At 37.1% G+C, this 19,046-nt stretch overlaps 1 protein-coding gene across 2 annotated transcripts in view; it reads right to left on the bottom strand.

The window, feature by feature from the left end:
• The window catches only part of NKAIN3 (sodium/potassium transporting ATPase interacting 3), a 739,166-nt gene that overhangs the window by 242,006 nt on the left and 478,114 nt on the right, over nt 1-19,046 (bottom strand). For both annotated transcript variants that reach the window (XM_023222387.1, XM_023222386.3), the window contains exon 4: nt 13,344-13,541. In XM_023222387.1, coding sequence (XP_023078155.1) covers nt 13,344-13,541 — 198 coding nt within the window. The remainder of the gene's footprint in view (nt 1-13,343; nt 13,542-19,046) is intronic.

Genomic DNA, 19,046 nt, shown 5'->3' with positions numbered 1-19,046 from the left:
TTTAGCAAGTTTTAACACTCAAGATTAATCCTCTACTTAGATCTCCAGAACAACCTATCCATGAAGGTTCTATGTAATTCAATTAGTAAAGTATCATATTGAATAAGTTTTCACCAAAAACCCACTTATATAAAAAACTAAAATTCAGACAATAATCTTGATGTAGTTATTACCTTATGGTCAAGAGAATGTAATTTTTAAAAAATTACTTTGTGTTTTCATTGTTTTACAGGTTATAGAAAAAAGAATGTGATTAACTATGTCTTTACTGATACTACTAGAGTGTTAGGGTTTGAGGAAGCATTTGAGAATCTCCAGGGACCATATATTAAGTGAAGAATTCCAAGTTTCTTGTATACTTCTGAATAATGTGGACATATGAAATAAACCATGTTCTCAAAAATTCATATTGGGATTCTTGTGAATTCTTTTGGCTAATTCTGTCTCTAATTTCCCTTTCCCAGTCAGTCATTGCAATGGGGACTGTTCTGACTGAAAGAGCAAGAGAGGGGACTTCATTATCTCAAGTAGGTAACTAAGTTTAAAACATGTATATGTACCTAAAATACGTTAAGAGCAAGAATGGTGTCATGATTCATCATGTGTCCACATCTAAACTCATTTACTCTGTTAACCCAGCTCTTTCTCCCAGCTGCTTTGTGGATATAAATTCCCCTGCCTTTCTTGGGAGTGCAGGCTGTCCACACAGGGTCCTTCACCTCCCTTGTCATCAAGGGACCAGTCTCAGTAATATTTTTGGATCTGTCCTTTGATTTATATTTCCATTGATACCTCATAACTTTTCCTAAAACTTTTCCAGTATTTCCAAAAGTGTTTATCTTAGATGATTGGTTGGAAATGCAGTTATACTTTTAATTATAAAAATATTTTTAAAGTTTAATTTTGAAGTAATTTCAGACTTACTAAAAATTTTAAAAAATAATGTAACGAATTTTTTATACCCTTCACCCATATTCCTCAAGTGTTAGCATCTTATACAGCCACAGTATAATTATAAAAATCAGGAAATTAATGTTGATACAATACTATTGTCTAATCCACAGATCTTAAACAACTTTCAACAGTTGTCTCATTAATGTCTGTGTTTTGGTGTAGAGTCCCAAGTTTTATTAGTTGTCATGTTTCCTCAGTCTCCTTTAATCTGGCAGAGTCTCTCACTTTGTTTTCCATGAGTTTTTGTTTTGTTTTGTTTTGTTTCTTTAACAGCAGGGTTTCTCAGGAATTTTTATATGTTAATTCACATAGTGAATCTCCAAGAAGTGGTATAACACGATGCTAGTCAAACTTATGTCATTGTGAAGTCCTTCTCGAGGTTGAATTTCTGAGACATGTATTTCCAGGACACTCTGGGGAGAATGGCTCCAGGCTTTCCAGGAATATCCTAATACCTATTTCTACATATCTGATCCACTCTGCACACGCCATTCAGAAAAGCCTCCTTACTTCAGGATTCCATATATGTCACTTGCCTGTTTATAAACAGAAACATAGCTCCTTATTTGACTTACTGAAAGGCTGAAGGCCTTCACTTGGCATTCAAGCCCCTTCAGGATTATCCTCAACCTTTCTTTCCACCTTTAGCCACTACTTCTGTGCATAAACCCTTTGTTCAAGCCAAAGGGCACTGCACTTATTATTCCTCTGATTTCTTATTTTTATTTCTTTGCTAATGCTGTTCCTTCTGTACAGAATTCCTTTTCCTTTCTCCCCATCCAAGAGTGAACGCCTTAGATGGAAGTTAAATATCACAACTTTCCTGAGCACTATTTCCTTCTGTGAGTTCTCATGGCACTGAGAAATTAAGTTTAGAACTCTCATTTTCTGTCCTAAGTTATGGCACTTTGACTGCCGGCTTCATCTCCCCTAGTAGGCTGGAAGGTACAGCAGGAAGGACCATGTCAATTCAACCTTGCTTAGTTGATCTCCATCCTTGCATCTCTGAGCTCTCAGCATCATGCTCTTACAGAGTAGGGGCTTCTGAATATGTTTGTCTGAATGAATGAAACAGCCTGTTTCCATTTAGAAAGAATATAAAAAGTGATATAAAATTTTCTTAATGAAATTTATACAAATGTGCTAATTTCAAGTGACATGGAAATATATTTGAATGAACTCGTTATTATGAAAAGCTACTATTTTCCATCTAATAGTTACTCTAACCTAAGGCTAAAATTGAAAAATCTGCCAACATCTGAATGACATTAAATTATCCCAAGTAATGCACCAAAAAATTAGCTTTCTTGCCTCTAATATTTCCATAAGCCCTCAGTCATAATGTTTGATTGATTAATTATTAAATGGATCTCAGATTTTCTATATTAATGACTTTTGTGTTAGTTAAGATTTCTAATTAAGTTTTTCATTTCTCTGATAAAAGAATATTTAAGTCTACCAAATGTCATAACTCATGTTTGCATTTAATATTCAATATTTAGAAGATTATTTGAAACTAGTATGGCAGTAATAATTTATAAAGACCCACAAACATGTCTGTCTGGGGTAATCATGAGCATCAGGGCTCAAGAGACTGAATTCTGTTGTTTAGTGATGGCATAAAATTTGTGGTTGGGGTAACTGATTGGCATACAGAAAAAAAATACTAATCATATGCATACTGTTATGGAGAGTGCTATGGTATAAGAGGAATATAAGTTTTAAATTTTCACATGCTTTAAATTGTTAAATCCCATAGATGCTATAGACAAATGATAGATAACCATAATATTGGATTTATGTAAGACTAGACATCTGTGTAAGAGCTATCAATTGTTATCTGTAAGCCAGATGTTTCCAAAAGATGAACATATGGTGCTATGTAGATAAAATACACAGTGGATTGTCTAAATTCCTCTTAGAATTTATTGGTGGGAAGGTGAAGGTTAACTAAATTTAAATTTTAGTTCTGAAAATTTTGCCAAATATTGTACATATGTCTGTAACAGGCACAGATATTAAGAGTGAACATATGATAGAATATTATTCAGCCATAAAAAAGGAAGTTCTGATACATGCTATGTGGGTGAATCTTAAAAATATGTGCTAAGTGAAAGAAGCCAAACTCGAAAGACCACGTTATGTGGTTTCATTTATATGACATATCCTCTAGAGGCAAGTCTATAGAGACAGAAATTAGATTAGTAGCTGCTTAGAGCTGGGGAGGAAGAAGGCACAGGTTGTGATAGCTAAGGGGTTATGCTTTCTTTCCAAGGTGATAATTATGTCTTAAAATTGACCATGGTGATGGTTGCACATATCTGTGAGTAGACTGAAAGCTACTGAATTGTACACTTTAAAATGATGAATTGTATGGTATGTGAATTATGTTTCAGTAAGCCTGACAAAAATGTATACACATTTCACCAAGACAGTATATTGCATAGACACGAATACGGAGAATGAAATTACTTAAAATAACAGCTCACTAAATGGACAGTTCCAAGCCCCAACAATTTGACTGACCAGGTATACTCTGGCTTCTGAACACAAACGTTTCTGCCAAAGCCCTCTGAATATTTTTGGCATGGAAATTCTCCCACAACCATAAACCCTTCTCAATATTGTGATGATCCAATAAATGATTACTTGGTGAGTGGAACTTTAGATAAACTGTTGCTTTACTTTTCTGAGGATGGAACTGAATACAGAGACCAGAGATGGTGTATAGGGAGTAACTCAATCTAAATCTTTAATAGTTCTATCTAGCCCTTAGAAACAGCTCATAATTTGGTATGAGCAGAAGCCATTTATTTTACATAAAAATAGATTTTCTGGTAAAAGGGTAATTCTGGGAGGCTTTTGGGACAGAAGAGGTTGGTCATGATTTCTTTCTTCTTACCAGACCCTGGAAAGCCCTAGTAAGCAAAAAAGAAAAAAAAAAGAGTCCAATATATTTAGCATTTGACAAATGTTGAAATAATCTGTTAAAAAAATAAACAACCACCAGAAAGGTGGTTGAGACACGTTTTCAAGGGTGAGAGGAAACATTTTTAACTGTTCGCCAATCTTTTGACTATTAGACGTAATTGTACTTTTATTTTTACTTTCTAACAGTGGAGCTGCAATTAAATCCCATCAGCCCAACAGGAGATGCATAGCTTTACAGATCTGACCGAGTTTAACTCCAAACTTTGCAAGGTGTTGCAGGGAGAAATCCTCTTTTCATGACGAGGAATTGTCTGCCTGGGTTTGAGGTCCATCTTCACTTACAAGCTGTGGGATCTTCGGCACATTTTTTAACTTCTCCATGTGTCTCAGTTTTCACACATGTAAAATGACTATAATAACACTACCCTCATGGGTCATTTTGAGAATTAAGTGAGTTCATGTTTGAAAAGCACAGAGAGCAGCTCCAAGAGCATGCTGAGTTTGTTAAATAAATGCAAATGTTAACATAGAAATTAAAAAAAAACTTCTAACTATATTTAGTTTTGGAGAGGTACAATTAAAAGTAATTGGGACATATTTCAAAAGTTCAGTTTCACCTATCTTTTGATTTACATTCTTACACTCTGTGAGCATGTTACTGAAGCAGCAATAGTACTGTCTGCTCTGTTGTTGTGCAATTTATTCTATAAACCAATGAACAGAGAGCCATACAGCCTTTGGAGAACAAAGATTCTATAGGATACCTTGTGGTCTAATATTACTTTTTACCCTTCTCTATTGAGTTTTAATTTATCATTAAGCTGAATGTGTCTGATATGAAGGGCAGAGAACAGTGACAAATGTTGATGTGAACAGAGAGATACAATGCAAGAGGCATAGGGATGATGAAAAAACAATTCTCATAGGACCCCAGGTCCGACCATGGTGACAACCTCCAAAGGTTTGTTAAAGAATGAGACTTGTCACCTATCAGATATGAGGGAGAATATATTGACAGTGAGGATTCAAGACAATATATGTGTAAAATTAGCTGCAAAGAGAAATCAGTAAGGTGAGTTTAAAAAATCTTTTCCAAGTTTGGAGATTAGGATTTTTCTACTAGTCATAAAAATGAGCTCCTTTATGTGTGTGTGTATGTGTGTGTGTGTTAATCAACATGAGCATATGAATCCATGTTTACCAATAAATAACTAACACTGAAAATTAAAAAGGATCTTAAATTGAATATTGTTATTATTGACTTATTAACCCCAGAACTGGGCAGTCCACTAAAATGAAATATTTTATAATAACTAAGATTTATGAGTGCCTCTAAATGATAGAATAAAAATTATGAGATTAGGATTGGTTGATCATTTAAGAAAAGTAACTATAACATCTCTTCTACTGTTCTATACAAATCAAATATACAAATATGAAAATTAAATAGTATTTAATTATGGTTTAAAATTAGTATTTACATATGATGTAAAATATCATACATTGTGTAAAAACATTTTTTGAGAAGGCATATCCATAATTCTAAATCTTTTTGTATCTAAACTTTCTTCCTGGATCATGTACTTGAATCGTAAAAAAACTGTTTTATGTTTTACATATGGTCTTAAAAATTAACATGGTTATTACTTTCTATTCATCAGGTTGATGTACTATAAATTGTTATACCATGCCTTTAGTTGCATATATGTATACGTATCCGGATTTGCTATTATAAATAACACTGAAATGAAAAGAATGCAGGTAGCTATTTCTTTCTGTTGAATTATTTTCTTAGAAGAGAGTCCATTGAGTAGGGTTACAGGACCAAAAGTTATAGGCATTTTAATAGTCTGTGAGACAAAGACTGCCTCTACAAATAAATGAATTACAATTCTATTTAGCACTATCTTTAATGCCAAATTACAATCCTAATGCTGAATTACAATTGTAATTCTATTTAGAATTACAATTCTACAAATAAATTACAATTCTATTTAGCATTATCTTTACAAATTGCTAAATTAGTGAAAATAATTTTTCAAAGTTAACTTGCATGCATCAGGTTAGTATCAATAATTATATTTTATACCAAACTGTTTACAATTTGGATGTTTTTCCCTTATGTGAGCACATTTGTTCATACTGTGCATTGAATTAATTACTAAATCTTCATGGTTTTAGTACTCATTTAAATGAGCTCATTGTGCATTATGAATAATGACCCTTTCTTTGCCACATGTGATACAAATATTAAAGTTACTTTTAAATTTCAGTTTTGTAAGCTTTCATGTTTCAGATGTTTGGGTGCTAAATGAGTAAAATACAGCACTGTAGAATGACATTAATTGATAATAGAGATTATTTAAAGCAGAAATATTTTATTCACATTCTCCAGCAGAAAAAGGAAATGCTATACTGTGTGTGTGTGCGTGCGTGTGTGTGTGTGTGTGTGTGTGTGCAGCCTCTTTAAATCTGTGGTATTAAATTCCCAGAGTAAGAATGTAATTTAAAAATGCCTAAAATATAGTGCTTTAACTAGACATAGTTAAACTAGACAAAATTTAACTAGACATAGTTTTTAATTTTCACCAGAAACTATTTTGAAATTCCCCTACTGGAAGCAAAGCAACTAAGGTAGTCTAAACTTGTTAAAATAACTCTCCAAATAAAGAACATGTGGAAGAAGAAATTCAAAGATAGAGTTACAATCTTGGAGCAGACTGACTGTCCTTTTTCGTATAGTTAGGTATCCTCACCAATCCAAACAAATTGCCTCTGCTTCAGAAATAATTTGACAGTACGTTTTCTGGATAGTTTTTATCAAATGGTATAAAATAAAATCAAGACATAGCCTCATTAAATTACTTCAAATTTTAAAAAAATTTATGTACTTTGTGTTTTGTAAATCTAAAATTCAGAAAATGTATCCAACAATTTACTCAATAACTATGAAAGAGTGGCCACTCTGAACTCAGTACAGCTCTAGGTAATAGGGATGGGAGATAAATAAGAAGTTAAAGAGTAGCTTTTAGGAGCATACTGTAGGCTGTTGACAGGCTACTGAAACCTTTGTCCCACTGTAATAATTCTGAGATTTTTTCATGAAAATATGAGAATATATATTCAGTTCAATAAATGCTCTTGTGAGGCATACGTAGGAAAGAATGCTGGGAAACTAGATTGAGGAAAACACATATGTATTAAGTAAAAATTCAGCCCTCCTAATAGGGATTTATGATTGCTGTGTCTCATGAAGATCACAGGAAGTATGTTCTCATGCAGGAACCAGGTGTCAGGTGTGGGATTAAAGAAATGAGAATTCAGTAGATGGAGTGCCACCAGAATGGAGCCCTTTGGCCTTCAAAACAAGGACCAGCCTAAATAGGATAAGGACAAGCACAGAGCAATGTAATAATAACATTAGTAATAGCAATGCAAAACTAACATGTATTGAGTGCTTCTGTGCTATGCACTGCACAGAACATTTTACTGACATTCTCTTAACTTCCCAGATGAAGGGCATCTTCACTCTGGTTCCTACATCTTGTCCATGCATTCACTCCTGCTGGTTTTTGCTCAATAGATTCCTTTTGTGTTCACCCATTTCGGACTTCGGAGTCTCTTGTTTGTTGATCATTTATTCATTCAACAAATGATTATGTGCCATTACTACGCTAGTTACTGAAACCACAGACATGACCAAGTGAAAAAAGAACACAATTCTATCCTGCAAGAAGCTTTCCTTCTGGTAGATAGAATAAAGACTCAATGATTACAGTGTGCTTAGGTGTCAGGGCATCTAGTACAGCCTGAGGGAGTGAGTGGGGGAGGACTAGGAAATGCGCTCAGTAACACACACACACACGCGCGCGCACACACAGAGTTTTGTAGTATAACATTGTGTATAATAGCAATATGACATGTGATTATAATATGTAATACATACTATCTATATATTATACTGTAGTATATATATACACACATGGACATGTTATGTATACATCTGAAGTTATTTTCATATTTAGATAGAGTCCAAATGTCCATCAATATATTTAATAGGAGAGTATTAAATAAACAATGATGCACTGAGTGCTGGTATGGAAATAGTTACATAATAATAAAAGGAAGGGCTCAGAAGAGTGCATATCATACCCTAGCTTGTGTGGGGAACAAATAAGAATATATAGTCACATAAAAAAAAAAAAAGAATATATAGTCACATTTTCTTGCATTTGCATAAAGGCACTTTGGACTCATATGCACAAAAATAAATAAAAAAGAGTAAAATTGGATGCCTGTTGGAGAGCAGAGATGGGAGAACCAGGCATATGGGACCCAAAGGCGGTACAGAGGTTTTAATGTATACATTTTTATGTTTTCGAACCAAGTAAATGTATTAACTATTTAGCAAAATTAAATTAACTTATCCTGAGGTGTTTTGGGGGAAGATGTCTGGTAGGAGCCAGGTGGATAAGGAGCCCAGCTGGGGTAGGAGGGAGACTGGACTTTCGGGAGAACCCATTCCATGCAGGCTGCTGCCTGAGGAAGGCACAGGAAGGGTTCTTTTGCTGGATGCCAGAAGGAGAGGGTGGGAGTCAGGCTGGCGCAGGTCACGAGGGCCTCCCTTGCAAAGCAGGGAATTCAGATTTCATCTTGAAGGTGATGAGAATCACTGAAGGGTGAGCAGAAGGAAAGTGACTGATAGATTTGCGCTTTGTGACCATCTTAAGGGGAGCAGGAAGCATGCATGACGTGTAGGGCAAAACTTGGGGGGGAAGATTATTTAGGAGGTTACTGACCAGCTTCAGGCCAGAAGTGATGAGCATATGAACAGAGACGGGCAGTGGGCACAGAGCGGAGGACTCATCATCCCATGGACGGACTCTGCTTGTCTTAGACTTCTCAACTCCAGCATAGATTGCATTTTGCTGCTCCTCTCAATACCATCTGCAACCTTTCTAAGGATTCCGCGCTGATTTTCACCTTGGTGTTGCTGACAATTTGCAGGAACTCTTCTTCAGGATTTGGCGACTTTAGGACAACAAGAACCTTCTCTGGGCCTAGCACTCTCCCTGTCGTTCTCAGCCTGAAAGCCCTGGGAGGAAGCAGGTGGCGCCCCACGCCGCCTCGCAAGGACAGAGGCGCTGGCAGGAGCTGGGGGCCTCTGTGCCAAGGCCCAGGCGGTGGCGAGTGGGGATACTCCCTGAGCACCAAGCAACAGCCTGGTAAGGAACCCTGCTCGTCGTCGCCTTTCTGAGTTCAGTTATTGTATTCATTTCCGTCAAGCATATACACAGTCTGTAGAATGCTTATGAAACAGAGCTGACTTTTCTTCCAGTTCCAAGCTCCACTCACGCGGGGCACTTGCTCCGGCTGTACTCACAAAGGAGCTGTGTCAGTGGTCAAAGCAATCAAATACTTCCCTCTCATTCGGTGGAGAGCCCCTCCCCGAAACCACCTTCCTGGCCACCTCCGTCAGTCCCTCCTCTAGGTTACTGTAGACATTCCTATGCCTCCAGTAATTAAAGGGGTAACTCCCTGCAGCAGAGTCCCCGAGCCCCTGCCCTTTCTCCAAGCTGCTCCTCTGTTTGCTTGGTTGTTGCCCACGCCCCTCTGGCTGTTAAATATTGCTACCATCACTCCTGTTTTTCAGTAATAAGGTAAACATTTCGGCACATATTGGGCAACAAGAAGGATTCTCCTGAATCAAATGTTTAAGAAGCACAATTCTGGCCGGGCGCAGTGGCTCACACCTGTAATCTCACTACTTTGGGAGGCCTAGGCGGGTGGATCACCTGAGGTCAGGAGTTCAAGACCAGCAAGGCCAAATGGTGAAATCGTCTTTACTAAAAATACAAAAAATTAGCTGGAGGTGGTGGCGTGCGCCTGTAGTTCCAGCTATTCCGGAGGCTGAGGCAAGAGAGTCACTTGAACCTGGGAAGCAGAGGTTGCAGTGAGCCGAGATTGTGCCATTGCACTCCAGCCTGAGCAACAAGAGCAAAACCCCATCTCAAAAAAAAAAAAAAAAAAGCACAGTTCTAATAAGTAAACATAATCATATAAAATAAGTGACAAACAAAAGAAACCCATACAAAAATCAATCACACCACCAATACATAATTGGATAGTTGTGAAACAATTTCATGATATATTTTACTTTAATATAAAAAGATAAAATATTAAAAATCTTGTCCTGCAGGTGTGTTACAAGAAAAGTCAGTGAGCAGCAACTAATCTTTTATTTCTCAAAGGCTGAAGAATATAGAGCTATGTGTGCAAGGTGGTAGCTTTGAATGTTTACTAAAATAACACGTGGAGAAATTCACTTATAAGTGACAAGTATACTTCTAGGTGGCAGCACATACAGTTTATTTAGATTGCTCTTTAGGGAATGTTTTTATGTGACACTCCAGCTCCTTATCAAATAAATACTTGCTGTTCATTTGAACTGGAGTTACTATGGGGAAATGACTTTTGGATTCCACAGCGTTCTGCTGCATTATAAAGGTCTGGCCATGCCATCATTCCACAAAATGGTTTAGCAATTTGCTACAATATTTTATTAAATGAGAGTAATCTGTCCACATACGAAAGATTTTAGATAAACATTTTCATTATTTAAGATGATTAATAAAAACTGTAAGTATCCAGTATACGATAGTAGAGTTCTTTTATAACTTAAAATAACCTACACAGTTTTAAAAGAAAATTTGCCTCCACATTTTTTCAAGACAAAAATTTAAACATATATATTTTGTCACAACTTTATATGTAATGGCTACATTAAAAAAGGATCAGAGAATAAGAAAAGACTTATAAGCATATATTGACAAGTGACTGTATATTATATTTATACCTGCAAATGTGATTGTAGAAACTTAGAATGATCTGATTCCCTGTTACATGTCTGAAAGGAAATTCCTTGCCATCAAGGTGCAATCCCTTTCTTTGAATTCAGTGCCAAATTTGCCTTTCTTTGAACTAGAACCCTAAAAGATCTTTGATTTTTGTTTTATTCAGATCTTTAGTCTTTCTAGAAGATTGTAATTCAAATGTGCTCTAAAACATCATTTTAAAACTTGAGACATGCAAATTAAAGAAAAGTAACTAGTAGATTGAGTAAATGAGGTAAGATCACCACATTGGTGGCCCTAGAAGAGCCATGCCTCCTTGTCTTCTCACCTTTTGATAGCCCCCTCTCACATTGACTACAGGCTGGGTCATAGATTTGCTGTAGCCAATGAAGTAATAGCAAGCATTACTCAAGTAGAGGCTTGATAAATGCTTGCATGTTGGCTTTTTCTTTTATTATTCAGCTACCTTGTTGCCTGAGAATGTAATTTTTAAAAAATATTTTTTTTTATTATTATTATACTTTAAGTTCTAGGGTACATGTGCACAACGTGCAGGTTTATTACGTATGTATACTTGTGCCATGTTGGTGTGCTGCACCCATCAACCCATCAGCACCCATCAACTCGTCATTTACATCAGGTATAACTCCCAATGCCATCCCTCTCCCCTCCCCCCTCCCCATAATAGGCCCCGGTGTGTGATGTTCCCCTTCCCGAGTCCAAGTGATCTCATTGTTCAGTTTCCACCTATGAGTGAGAACATGCGGTGTTTGGTTTTCTGTTCTTGTGACAGTTTGCTAAGAATGATGGTTTCCAGATGCATCCATGTCCCTACAAAGGACACAAACTCATCCTTTTTTATGGCTGCATAGTATTCCATGGTGTATATGTGCCACATTTTCTTAATCCAGTCTGTCACTGATGGACATTTGGGTTGATTCCAAGTCTTTGCTATTGTGAGTAGTGCCGCAATAAACATACATGTGCATGTGTCTTTATAGCAGCATGATTTATAATCCTTTGGGTATATACCCAATAATGGGATGACTGGGTTCTTATACAGCAGTAACAGATAAACAGAGAACCAAATCATGAATGAATTTCCATTCACAATTGCTTCAAAGAGAATAAAATACCTAGGAATCCAGCTTACAAGGGATGTAAAGGACCTCTTCAAGGAGAACTACAAACACTGCTCAGTGAAATAAAAGAGGACACAAACAAATGGAAGAACATACCATGCTCATGGATAGGAAGAATCAATATTGTGAAAATGGCCATAGTGCCCAAGGTAATTTATAGATTCAATGCCATCCCCATCAAGCTACCAATGACTTTCTTCACAGAACTGGAAAAAACTGCTTTAAAGGTCTTTTCTTTTTTCTTTTTTTTTTTTTTTAAGAAAGAGACGCCATATGCGTGTGCAGGAGAATGGGGCCAACAACCAGCACCGGAGATGTGAGTGAGGCCTCTTTGGACATTCCAGTCCTAGCAGAGCTCCAGATTGACAGGCTCACATCAGTGACCCTAGTCAATATTGTGTGGAGTTTATATGAGTGACTTTATCTAATACCATATAAAGCAGAAGAACTACCTGGCTGAGATGTGCACAAATTCCTAATGCACAGAACTCTAAGCAATAAATTAATATTGTTTTAAGCAATTGCATTTTGGAGTGGTTTGTTACATAGTAGTAGATAATGAATACAGTAAGTGATAGCAAGGATTTCTTAAAGATTTTTCTATAATTAATTCCAAGGTACTTTCTTCATTGACATACGACTGATATTTCTGCTATCTATTTATTTACTAATGATTCTGTTTCTCTTATTCCTACTAAGCTAACCAGTTGAACAGAACTGAGATGGTTGGTTTATGTGAATAGTGGATTGAGAATGGTTTTATTGGAATATTGACTCAAACTAAATGATAAATCCTGTTTGGACCTCAAAGGAACATTGTTCTTGATGATGTTATACATCCTTAAATTAATTCCACTCCTAATTGTGGTCAAACTGTGAGTGGGGCAGTCTGGTAGAAGAAAATTACTTTTAAGGAGTCCCTTGCACATAAACGTTCTATGGACTAATCACATTATTTCCTTCTCATTTCTGTATATGGAATTGTATTCTGATGCCAGATTTTAGGCACTAAAATGCAAAGAGTCTCTAGTGGGATTTGTTTTTTAAGGAATTAATGAAATGTCAGGTTGATTAGACTGAGCAAACCATTGGCTGTGGGTGTTTCCATGCTTCTTTCTCTGGAACTTTAGTAGAAGAATGCATTAGCAGAAGAGCCTGAGGCAGCTAAGTGAAAAGGGACTACTTCTGGTGGATGGTGATACTATTTCATTGAATAGTGTGGATTGTATCGCAAGTTAGAAATGATAGTCACTAACTGCTTCTAAATACAAAATGTCTAGATACCAAGAGAAAGAAGGTGTAACCTGCCATCAGGTATAACTAGTGGTACCATAATTGCTGCTACTTCTGTTGGATGTTCTCTGTGTGCTTACCTGAGGCATTTTCTATTAGGTAGGTGTGGAGAAAAAAATGCCAAGAAAGAAGAGTTCTGATTAGATAATGAGACAAAAGTGACACTTACAGAGAGTAGTATTTGGACAGCACTGTGGATGACCTCTAGGTACTGGAAGTCAACGATGCAGCCTGTGACAGAGACGTACGTGTAATCGTCCATCACGCCATGGGCTGAGGGAGGCAGCACTCTTCTGACACAACCAGGCCCATGTTCTCTCCACCATGACCGATGTACAGAGATATTGAATGTCATTAGATCGGTGTCCTAGGTGAGTAGGAGACAAAAGAGCAAAATGAGAAAATTGTATTACATCACGTCTTTGACTTTGACCCTAGGAAGAATTCAGGGTGGATGAAATTGCTACAGTGATTTCAATTTCAAGTGAAAAGTAACAAACGACAAAGCCTCAAGTGGCTGCATGTATTATATGCCTAAATTATTGGGTTATAATGATTAAATGTGGAGAAACAATCCTTTGATTAATATTAACATTTTAAAGGTAACACATTAAAAAAATCCAGAGATGAGATCTTCCATAAACTTTTATTTAAAAATAATTTCTACCTTGAAACTTTTTGGCTGCATTTTCTTGTTGTTGCATCATGAACATCACTATCATGGGATAAATATTGTTGAATGCTTTATGGCATGGTAGATGTTGTTCTAAGTGAATTTCACATATTATTTTCTTGAATGTTCGTGTGGGTACTTTAATGATCAACCTAATTTATAGCAGGCTGAATAATTGTCTCCACCAATGACGCTTAGCTTCTAATCCCTGGAACCTGTGAATTTTACCTTATATGGCAATAAAGCACTGTGCAGATGTGATTAAATTAAGGATCATGAGATGGGGAGGTGATCATGGATCATCTAAGTGGACCCTAAATGCAATCGTGTGTATTCTTATAAGAGGGAGGCAGAGAGAGATTAGACATAAGGAAGAAGATGCAAAGGCAATGTGACCATAGAAGCAGAGACTAGGATGTGGCAGCCAGCAAGGATTTCTGCCAGCCACCAAAAGTGGGAAGAGGCCAGGAAGAATTCTCCTCTAAAGCTTCAGAGAGAGCGTGGCCCTGCCAAGACCTTGAATTTGGCTCAGTGAAACTGATTTCAGACTTCTGGCCCTCAGAACAGTGACAGAATAAATTTCTGAGGTTAAAGCCATCAATTTTGTGGTGATTTGTTAAAGCAGTTATGAGAAACTAATATCAGTGAGGAAAGTAAGTCACAGCAAGGTAACTGAATTTGCCCATGGTAGCACAGCTAGTTAATGGTGGAGCTGGGACATAATACTGTGCAGTGTTTACTTTAAGCTATCACATGGCACTCTCTCACATTACTTGCTGTCTTCCACCTCCAAAGCCCTGATCATTCCTTATACCCTGAAGAGAGCCAGGTCCTTCCTCCTCAGTTGTTTCAAGAAAATAGCACCACAGTCAATCACAAGTACAAAGAAGACAAACCTTAACTTTTATATATTAAAATACACTTTCAGAGCTCTTAATGGAAAAAATAGCCTGGTTTTTGATCCTTAAGAGATGCCCTTTAGTATTTCTGGGATATTAACCTGTGAAGGGCTAAGATCATAATGTTGTGGTCATAAACAATAGATTGAAAAGAACAGATTAGGGACCACGACCTTGACTTCCAAATAATCCAAAGACTGCAACCACCCATGTAGATCAGGAAGAAGAAGGAGTAGTGATGGAGAGAGGCCAAAACAGTCCCTGGGCCAGGACACTGCTCTGTAGGGTAGCTGGGGACGCAGGAGCAGAGTCAGCTTTTGTTTATTTCCCTGCCTCCAGTCCCTCCAGGAGTGAACTCTGTCTTAGTGCCAGGGGGCCATGTTGGAGCAGGCTCCATACGTGACCTTTGCTGAGAGGTGCAGAGGCTGCCCGCAGGCTATGCAACACAACTGAGGCACGCCTGTGCATTCCAAGGTTCCTTTGAGGACAGTCTCCACTTCAGTTGCCAAGGACACACCTAAATGCCTGAAATTGAGGTTGGAACTCTGTAAACTTAGAGGAAGCTAGTGGGAAATGGAAAGCGTTGAACTTACCCATGGGTGGCACTGAAAGTAACCAGGGTGAAGCTATCTGAAAAGGACAGTAGTGAAACTCTCCTTTTACACTGCTGTATATGGTAAGTGAATCACAAGGGTAGTAACATTCCCAGTGCATATAGGTAAGCAGGGTTACTATGCAGTTTTAGATTTTCCTCAATTCAAGGAATTCAAAGTACCATTATAAGTATGCCTCAAATTATATCAACAATAAAACATGTTACACCTTTTTCCTTTTGACTGTTGGTTTGCTATTTAGTTACCTTCACAGTTACAGCACTTTATTGACAATAAAACTTTTAGGTCATTTTTTTGGTTGTTGATCTGCTACCTGTATCATTTGCAGTTACTCTCTGAAGGAAAAATATTATAGAAAAATAATTGCTTCAGCTATCAAATTCAGTTTAACGCAAGGCAATTTACCTGCACACAAACATCAGAGATGCACACTGATTGCTCCCTTTTCTGGTCATCAGATTTAATTTCTTACAGTTAAATGTGCTTACTACAGAAGAACTGTGTATTATTTCTCATCTTAATAGAATTTACTAGGTTCAGGATGAACTAGCACGATCTCAAAATTCATAGCGATTTCTATTCCTTAATCATTCTTACCCAGTGACCTATCCTATTGCAGACTGCAAGTTCATTTCAGTATTTAAAATTTATATTATACAAATAAAACAAGAGTCAATTTATGAACTAATCATTTATATTTGTTACACTCATAAAACCTTTCAGCATAGGTATCACTAAATTTGTTGGAACTATAACATATTTATAAACGGTACTATTCCTTGCAATGACTGTATTAAAATTTGAATGAGAACATAAATAACATTAAATTGTATTTAAACTTCAAACTTCTTAAGTTTTTTGTTTGAGAGCTCTGAAAATGACACCCCCAAATATGGTGATTTGGCATGCTGAGTACTTTGAACATGAAGGACGCGGGAAAAGCTTCAGAAGGAGTCTCTTTCTGACCTTCTTCTGCCCTTCTTTCTCCTGCTTTCTTTTCTCCCCAAGGCAGGCCATAGAAACTAGAATTTCTCTTCCCTAAGAGAGGTCATAGAACCAGAATCCTTCTTCCCCACAGCCGGCTATAAAACCTAGAAATATTACTCCACCAGTTGCCTTTCTGTGTAAGTGCTAGCAATGAAGAAATTCTCTGACCTACCTTGTCTAAAGGTAGACATAAGACTGTTACTCCAGAAAGCTCTTACCCTATACCCAAGAGGAAGATATGTCACACAGAGAAGCCAAGAAGAATCTGAGCAGACAGGCCTTGTTGTGTTTCCCCATTCAGTCTCTTGCCATTAGGTCATACTTTTTTGGTTCAATCATATTTATTTTTTATTTTCTGAGATAATTTCCTTCTGTTGCCCATGCTTGAGTTCAGGGGTTAGAACATAGCTCATTCCATCCTTGAACTCCTGGACTCAAGCCAATTCTCCTGCCTCCCACTCCTGCATAGCTAGGACCATCGCTAGGACCATGAGCCACCATGCCCGAGTCTGATTTTCCTTCTACATGGTTGTGCATTCCACATCAAATCAAAACATAAAAATAGACAGTTTTCCCTGAATCTTTAAGTCTTCATTTCTGAAGTCTCCCATGTCACATAAAACTTCAATTGAATAAATCTATAATGCTTTTCTCTTGTTAACCTCTCTTTTGTTTTGGGAGTGTGGACTGTGACCCTTTTGATGGGGAAGAAAAGTATCACACCTTTTCCACACCTACACTGTAAAATTTTATCTAAAGTTTGTGTCTGATTTCTATCCATTTCAGTACTGGATTATATACACTTTTTTTTTTTTTAACTTACCACATGACAACTCAGTTTTCTATACAAGGCATATCAAAGGAAATACAACACAGAAAATAACATTTTATAAAGAAAAAGAAACACAAATTACTTTATTGTTGAAGCTTTTAGTTACCACGTCAAAGTGTGTAGTTTTGAAATACATGGGTGATATAGTTTGACTGTGTCCCCCACCCAAATCTCATCTTGAATTATAGTTCCCATAATCCCACATGTGGTGGAAGGGACCTCTTGGAGGTAATTGAGTCATAGGGGTGGTTTTCCCCATGCCATTCTAGTGATAGTGAGTAAGTTTTCACAAGATCTAATGGTCTTAGAAGGGGCTTTCCCCTTAGCTTGGTTCTCATTCTTCTCTCTCAAGGATGAATTTGCTTCCCCTTCCACCATGTTTGTAAGTTTCCCGAGGCCTCCCCAGCCATGCTGAACTATGGGTCAATTAAACTTCTTTCCTTTATAAGTTATCCAGTCTCTGGGATGTCTTTATTAGCAGTGTGAGAACAGACTAATACAATGGGTTAACGCTAAACCATAAATCAACAAAGTAATCTTAAAAATAATGTTAGTAGTTCAAATGCCCTTTCTCTTTTACTTCTTGGAAACAGACTATTGTATGATGATTTAAGCACATCACAGTTGAGAAGGTTGACAACTGATACAACTGGTGTCTTTGCTTTTGTCTTTAGAGTTAAAAAGATATAAACAATGGCATTTGTATTTATGCAAGCATATGTGCAGGGTAGCAGATATGCCACCCCCAAATGTGCCACTTTGGCATAAGGATTTTTTGAGCTGAAGGCAACTGAGAAGAAGCAGATATACACAGACCTCTCTCTCTTTTTCCTATTTGCCTGAAAGCAAGACACAAATTTACAATGATGTCCCTCCTTCCTTCTCTATCAGTAAAAACTAAAGTTAACTACCTGAGATGACTTTAGACCTTTGTCATCCTGGAGAGGGCATCAGAGAAATCTACATAATGAACTTTACTAATTAGTTTTTATCTATCATAAGTTTCCTATAACTGGCCTGCCCCACACTCTTCCTTCTTTGTTTTCAGTTGAAGATGTTATATAAGCCTGAATTCTAAGCCACCTATTTAAGAATTGGCCTTTTAATCCTGGGTATTTCCTATGTATATATATATATGAGATACACATGTTAATAAAATTATGCTTGTTTGTTTCTTGTTAATCTGCCTTTTGTTAAAAAGTGTCCCAACTAAGAACTCAGAAGGGTAGAGAAAAAATTATTTTTCCTGCCTTACATACATGACTATCAAGGAACAGTTTATAGAACAAGGAAGAAGAGGGCAAAGAGAAAACAGAGAAACCAGAAAATAAAATCAAGTAGGAAGGTTGAGGAGGTGTGAGGACAGCCTGGAGACAAGACAGCATGTTAAGGTTGTAGGGAAGGCACAATTTTAGCTTTACGCTCTTAGAGTTTTTAGCTGGGCCTGAGAATTAAATTTACATAGACAAATTAACAGGAGAGAAAAGCATACAAATTTAATATCAGTTTTGCATGACATGGAGTCATCATAGGAAATAAAAACACAAAGCTGCAATTAGAGTTGACAACTTATATACTTATTTGGAAAAAGAGTAGTAAATTGTGAAAATGTAATAAAGCAAGGGGGCTTGGGCCGAGGTAGTTGATTATGGAGAAGTGGCTAGGAAGATAAGGGTTAGTTTAATACAGGTTGTCGGTGAAGATTTCTCTCAGCCTTGACTCTTCAACTCTGGTAAAAGAAAGTCTTCCTTCTTCCAGTGGAGGGAGAAGACATTCCACATGGGAATTTTATCTCCTGCTTTTAGGAAGGTCAGAGTGTGCCTTCCTTCCTTCCTTCCTTCCTTCCTTCCTTCCTTCCTTCCTTCCT

This window comes from Piliocolobus tephrosceles, chromosome 7, assembly GCF_002776525.5.
Source record: "Piliocolobus tephrosceles isolate RC106 chromosome 7, ASM277652v3, whole genome shotgun sequence".
NCBI classification, from domain to species: Eukaryota; Metazoa; Chordata; class Mammalia; order Primates; family Cercopithecidae; genus Piliocolobus; species Piliocolobus tephrosceles.
This window is presented reverse-complemented; position numbering and strand designations above follow the sequence as displayed.